The 6,644-nt window shown below is 33.1% G+C and overlaps 1 protein-coding gene across 2 annotated transcripts; it reads left to right on the top strand.

Moving 5' to 3' along the window:
* The first annotated feature begins 284 nt into the window (after positions 1-284).
* LOC145588497 (putative WRKY transcription factor 40) lies at positions 285-2,809 on the top strand. 2 transcript variants are annotated; one of them, XM_081645145.1, is made up of 4 exons: positions 285-709; positions 817-1,164; positions 1,597-1,713; positions 2,135-2,809. In XM_081645145.1, exons 1-4 carry the CDS (start codon positions 506-508, stop codon positions 2,576-2,578), a joined length of 1,113 nt encoding a protein of 370 aa, XP_081501271.1. In that variant the 5' UTR covers positions 285-505; the 3' UTR covers positions 2,579-2,809. The 2 variants fall into 2 exon arrangements, with proteins under 2 accessions (XP_081501271.1, XP_081501272.1); XM_081645146.1 differs by having other exon boundaries at positions 287-709; positions 820-1,164.
* Positions 2,810-6,644: the final 3,835 nt, after the last annotated feature.

Genomic DNA, 6,644 nt, shown 5'->3' with positions numbered 1-6,644 from the left:
AGTGTTCATTTTAAACAAGACAAAATCGAATTAAAAAAACGGAAATCTAAAATGATAGGCCATGTCCCATTGGAGCCGACCCTTGACTGTTTGACCAATTGACCCTTCCACATAGGATAAGAGACAATAAAAATAAAAAAAAAAATGAGCGGTGTTGCACGCGATAAATCCACGCAATCTCCTAAAATAAAAATGCCAGCTTAAATCTTATAAGCAGTGACATCTACCTTTTCTTTTTGTTGCTTCTTCCAAGCTTCCTCCCGGCCGCAAGTGTGTCAATTGGCCTGCCTCCCTTATCTTTGGTTTGCTTCTATAAATACTCTTTATTCTTCTGGTTCTTTTCATTTGACTAACTCTCTTCTTTCTGGCACATAAATATTCAAGAAAACTTTATTAATTGCATCTAGACCTCTTCTTTCTTTCTTTCTTACGGAGTACCACTTTTATTAATTTCAAGCTCGGTTGATTGCTTGACTTATCAAATTCGTACAAAAAATACCAAGTTATGGAGTACTCATCATCAACATGGTTCAACACTCCTTCTTTGGATCTCACTAATGCTAATAATACCCTTCGCCTTTTCGACGATGCCCCCGTTCGAGATCATCATCCCAACATCGTCAAGCCCGCCTCGTCTCCTCCTCCTCCTCCTGCTACTACTACCATTACCTCCAATCAATTTACTACCAATCTTTGGCCCAAACAAGAGGTTCGTATTTTTCTTTTTCATTGTTATCACGATCTACTGAGATTATTTTAATTTGATAGTTTTAGAAAATAAATAATTAAGTTTGTTTGTATGGTGGTTGGTTGCAGCAGACAGGAGAATTAGTAGAGGAATTGAATAGGGTGAATGCAGAGAACAAGAGGCTAACAGAAATGCTAACAGTCGTGTGTGAAAACTACAACGATTTGAAGAGGCAGTTGGTTGATTACATGAGCAAGACTTCCAATTCAAGTAACGATATCAACAATAATAATAATGTCAACAAGAAAAGGAAACTCGACAACACCAATATCGTTAGAAATACTAACAACAATAACAATATCGTCGAGAGCAGCTCTAGTGACGAAGAAGATTCCTACGAAAAGGCCAAAGAAGAAACTATTAAGGCTAAGATCACAAGGGTCGCTGTTCGAACCGAAGCTTCTGATTCAACCCTGGTAAGTAATTTAGCTTTAACTTAAACGCGCAAATAATAGCTGTCGTGTAACAAATCTAATATAAATATATATGAAGGGGAATTTTTTCCCGAGTTGTTAGAGCCACGTAGGATATAATATGTAGGATAATAAATTTTAGTGGTAGCCAATTAAATACGAGATTATTAATTTCTTTTAGAATTAAATAATTTAAATGACACGTAAGCAAAATTGACGAATGAGATTTTCTAGTTTAAATTAATTAAATATAAAATATTATCTTTTGATATTAGGAATTTTACTTAAATATATAAACAAATTTTAGCGCATATATATAAAATTATTTTAAAAAATTCAAACAAACCGTGTATCACACGGGATTCATCTAGTATAATATATGTACGACTATCCGAGTATGTCAATTAACTTTATTTGTTTAATTATCGCGTGCAGATCCTTAAGGACGGCTACCAATGGAGAAAATATGGACAAAAAGTGACTAGAGATAACCCTTGCCCTAGAGCTTACTTCAAGTGCTCATTCGCTCCTACTTGTCCCGTTAAGAAGAAGGTAATTACATCTATCCTTGTCTTAACATTAACACTTGAATCGCTAGCTTCTTTATTGAATTGTACACATCATTTTTCAATTCAATAATTACTTTATCCTCTAAATTGATTAGTTTAGTTTCCATCAAACTTGAGTTGATTACTTCTTCCTAGTTACTTCCTACATAGAGATTACTGCCAACATTCCTAACAATTTTGACTATCAAACATTTTATTAATGGAGGCATACCCTACAATTACATTTTTTTCAATCGGTTGGTTGCCTAATTATTGAACTCAATGCAATCACGACTCAATTCAATTCAAGTAGTAGTGTAAATTATCTCGTTATTCTCATCTACAAAGCTTTTTATTTTATTTAGGCTATTGAAACCATTTATTAATTATTATTAATATTAATAAATCCTTTTCAAAATCTTCAGGTTCAAAGAAGTCTTGAAGACCAGTCAATGCTAGTGGCAACCTACGAAGGAGAACACAACCATCCAGCCCCAGCACAACAAGAAGGTGCTGCACCATCGGCCTCCAGCCGGTCCATCGCCCTTGGCTCGGTCCCATGCAATGCCTCGTCAGGTCCCACCGTCACTCTAGACCTAGCCAAGTCCAAGTCCAACGCTAACAACGCTAACGAAACCACAGCTGCTACCACCAACAGCAGCAGCAACAACAACAACAGCAGCAGCAACAACAAGGTGTTGAATAGCACACCGTTGTCCAATAACCAGTTGCCCAAGTTTAGTTCACCAGAATTTCAAAAACTATTGGCTGAGCAAATGGCCTCTTCCTTGACTAAAGATCCAAACTTCACAGCAGCCCTTGCAGCTGCTATTACCGGCCGATTCGTCCACCAAACTTCAAGTGATTAATTATATATATACTTACGTAGTATACATTTATTTGGAAGAAAAATTCTATTATTAGGAATGAATTTGCACGTACAATTTCAAGTTCATCAGAAATGCCTTAATTTGAAGGCCGGTGTAGGAAATTTGTTTAGGCAATTGTACAGATTGATCACACTTATTATTATTCCAGTGTTGAATTTCAGATATATTGATCCAATATCAATTTTAGTTATCATAAATATTTTTTTTGAATCGTTCGTGTTTCCCAAGCTAATTAATTAAGCAGATATATATATATATATATATATATATATATATATATATATATATATATATATATATATATATATATATATATATATATATATATAACGTACATGCTCTTAAATTTTACACCAAATAATTTTTTATGGATTGAAGATTTCTCTTCTAAATATACATCACTAATAAATGTATTTTTTTTTTTTTAAAAAAAATAATATAAATATAGTGATTCAATAGTTTAGGAGCTTCAAACCAAAGACAAACTATATTAGTACAAAAGATCACGATGCACATAATTAAGGAGATACTCCGGATAAGATTATAATATACGGAGTAATTTTTAGCCTTAGACATAAAAGTAGCTCTATTAACTATGTTAAGGGAGGAAAGGGAGAAATTCAACCCGAAGGTTGGAAACAAGGTTTGAATCTAGAGGAAAACGTCAAGTACCTAGCTAATAGCTAGATAAACAACTCTCAATTTCAACGTTAGTCAAGATCGAGGTAGCTGAGAATTGAATTCTATCTCTAGCTAGGATGGACAGAATTCTACTTGTTTCTCTTTTGAGTTGTTCAGCCAACCCAATGTTTAAAAGTAAGCGGGGAGGTCGTAAGGTATGTAATAAGTCACAAAAGTAAATAGCGAGCCTTGATTTTGTGACATTAAACACACAAGATGAGTTCTCAATCATCTTCACTTAACAAGCTAAGCTTGTTAATAATAAACACTTATAGTATTGGTTAACGAGTATATTTTGTATTTTTTTCTTTTTATTATCTAATATATATCATCACATTTTTTTATATCAGAATTATGTAAAAAATCTTGCAGTCCTCTCTATCTTTTTGTTAGTCATACTTTTTGTACAATATTTAAGCTTAGATATATAAATATAAAAATAATTTTTAAGATTTTTTAATATATAGTAAAACTACACATTAAGACAATTAAACAAGATACTACGTGAGTATGTTTTTCCATTTTGTACTAGAGCAACCAAAAGCAAACGAAACTGATGTAGCACAAGTAGTTTAAATACCACCCCTTACGACTAATAACGTAGATACTGCTAGATCCTGGTAATTACTCAACAAGAGTATATCTTGAATTTATTACATGGAATCCTAGCTTAATGCTTTTTTAATGTTTGTCACCACCGTACCCTATATTATCAAGAAGACACCAATTTGATAAAGAGTAATATTTTTGGACCCTAAATGTGCTTCCTCTTATTCTATGCTTCATCCGTTATACTAATATTGTAACAATCGAACTTTTTCACCATTCATCATGCTTGTTTGACCATATATTTTGATTTATTATACGTAAAGTAAAATATAATCATGTGAGATATTGTTAAATTCGTCTTGTAAAATACTTTACAATATCAACTTTTTATAATTTTTACTCTTATTTAATTGTAAATATTTAACATATAAAATGTGTTTTAAAATGCGTAATTTCATCCTTATTGCAATATTTATGGGCCAAGGGAAGTATCTCTTAATAAACCATAAAAATTAAAAATTAAAAAAAAAAAATGAAGGATGATATTCCAATGGGCTAAGGGTATTAGTATCTCATCCTTTATTGACATGACTACAATGAGTCAAACGAATCATAATCTATACTCATGGTAACAAATTAATTATTAGACCTTGTTTACAAAAAAGAAAGGGGGTTAAAAAGATTAGTTAAGTACAGTAATACGTAGCAGTCAAAATGTTTGATGATGTCGCACGACTTTCTAAACATGGCAATGCTAATTGCTTAAGTTATGCCCACAATTAAGAGTTAAGACCCCCTTTTGATGACTTTCTTTTTTTGATAAATCTAACCTCAAATTGTTGAACCTCTTCTCTGATACTGACGTGTACAATTTTATCTATAATAATCCTTACCACCTGTACGTTTTCACCTCATCAAGTGTGCTTTAAGATCATAATGTAATATTTTCACTATTAGGTAGAAGAAGAGATTAACTAGCTACCTACTTCGTAGGCACAAGCCTAATGATTAAGCTACCACTATCAAATACTCCCTAATGTTTATAGAATAAAAGTTTCTTCGACTTTTATGCATGTAGTGAGATTCTCATTTTGAAACGATCTAACAAAATAAGCATATGAACGATAGATTTATCAAAAGCTCTAGAAAAAATGATAAACTAATAATTAGTTGCTAAATTGTGAATAGTAGGTACTTATTACAAATTTTAGTAAAATTGGTCATTTTAATATTAATTTTAATTTGGGTGGATCGATTACGTTATATATCTACAAATCCTTTTATAAATCTTTTTGTGGTCGTACAAAGTTAATAGATTACAGTAAATGAAAAACCTTAATTAAAAACGGGATAATTTTAGTGAAATGAAAAGTATTACACGTGAAAGGATTGGAGAAAGTTAATGTATGTGAGATAGATCCAAAAAAAAAGAACACATGAGGAGTTGAAGTGTTTCAAATTTCCAATTTTGTACTCGTACTAGTGGAATAATTGTGGAAGTAGGCCAAATGTCCTCCACTCCTCCGTAAACGTGTGCGGAAGAGATGTGTGGTTTAAGTCCAATGTTTTATTTTTATCTACTTATATTACAAATGTGAGTTAGATTTGTATTTGTCTACTTGACTACTTCAAGATTAAATGCACGAAGACATTATTGTCACGACTCACGACCCACGAATTTGGTTGCATGTCAAACACATAAATCATTATCAAGTACTCCCTATATAGGTGGTACTGTATATATATATATATATTTTTTTTAAAAAGGTAAGAAAAGGAAAATACTAATAAGTAGTAAACCCTCCTTAGAAAAGGAATCTCTAATGCAATTTTATACTCCGCACTTTTTTTTTTTTTTTTTTTTTTTTTTGTTGGGGGTGGGGGGGGGGGGGGTTGGAAAGAGAAGAATTTTATCGGACAGAAACATGTTAGGAGGTGTTTGGTTCATGGAATATAGGTATAAGGTATGACTTTAGAATTACTAAAACACATATTATATGTTTGATTGTCAAAAGTATAAATTTTAAACCCAAACTCATGAGGTATGGGGTTTAGAAATCATGGAAGGAAGGTGGGTTTGGGCCGTTTGGCTCATTCCATTCCCTTAGATATCAAATACATGGTATTAAGGGGATGGGATTCCATTCCAGAATTGAACCAAACACATAATATTAAGTATCAAGTTCTAACCTGATATCACTTTAATTTCATTTCTAATTCCAAACTCACACCACTTTGCAAACCAAACACCTCTTACAAATCCTTTCAAACCCGGGTTAACGGGCTAGAAATTTTGAGAGAGTTGTTGACAACCCAGCATGCATGGAAGATGGGCACAGATCGCCAACCACGCACTTTAAAATTTGAAAATGACAAAAATGGATGATAATGATAATAGGGGGACTGTGTCAAAGTAAAAGACGCCCTTGACCCTCGACTCCTACCTTAGCTTAACAGTCAAGCTTTAACTGCTACATACAAGTATTATGATGTTGACCCTTATGAGGTTTTGATGATGATACTAAGAATTGAGCAAACTTCCTTTTAATAAGGATTTTCTAGTGTTGTGATGTTGGCAGGTTCAGTAAGCGTAGAGGGCTGAAGTAGGAACTGGAACAAAGGAACTTTGGAAGATCCATGAGGACAAGTAAAGAACAGAAGAAGAGTTCCAGCAATGGAACTTCCCGAAGTTTCTCAACAGGAACTTCAAAACGGGTGTAACGACCTGGTTCTGGTGTAATGCTGGGGCAAGCCTCAACAATCAAGGATCAACACAAAGATCAAGATATCAACCGAAGAAGATGGACTTCATAAC

This window comes from Chenopodium album, chromosome 17 (assembly GCF_948465745.1).
Source record: "Chenopodium album chromosome 17, dcCheAlbu1.1, whole genome shotgun sequence".
NCBI lineage: Eukaryota > Viridiplantae > Streptophyta > Magnoliopsida > Caryophyllales > Amaranthaceae > Chenopodium > Chenopodium album.
Note: the sequence above shows the minus strand (reverse complement) of the source record. Positions and strands in the feature narration are given on the sequence as shown.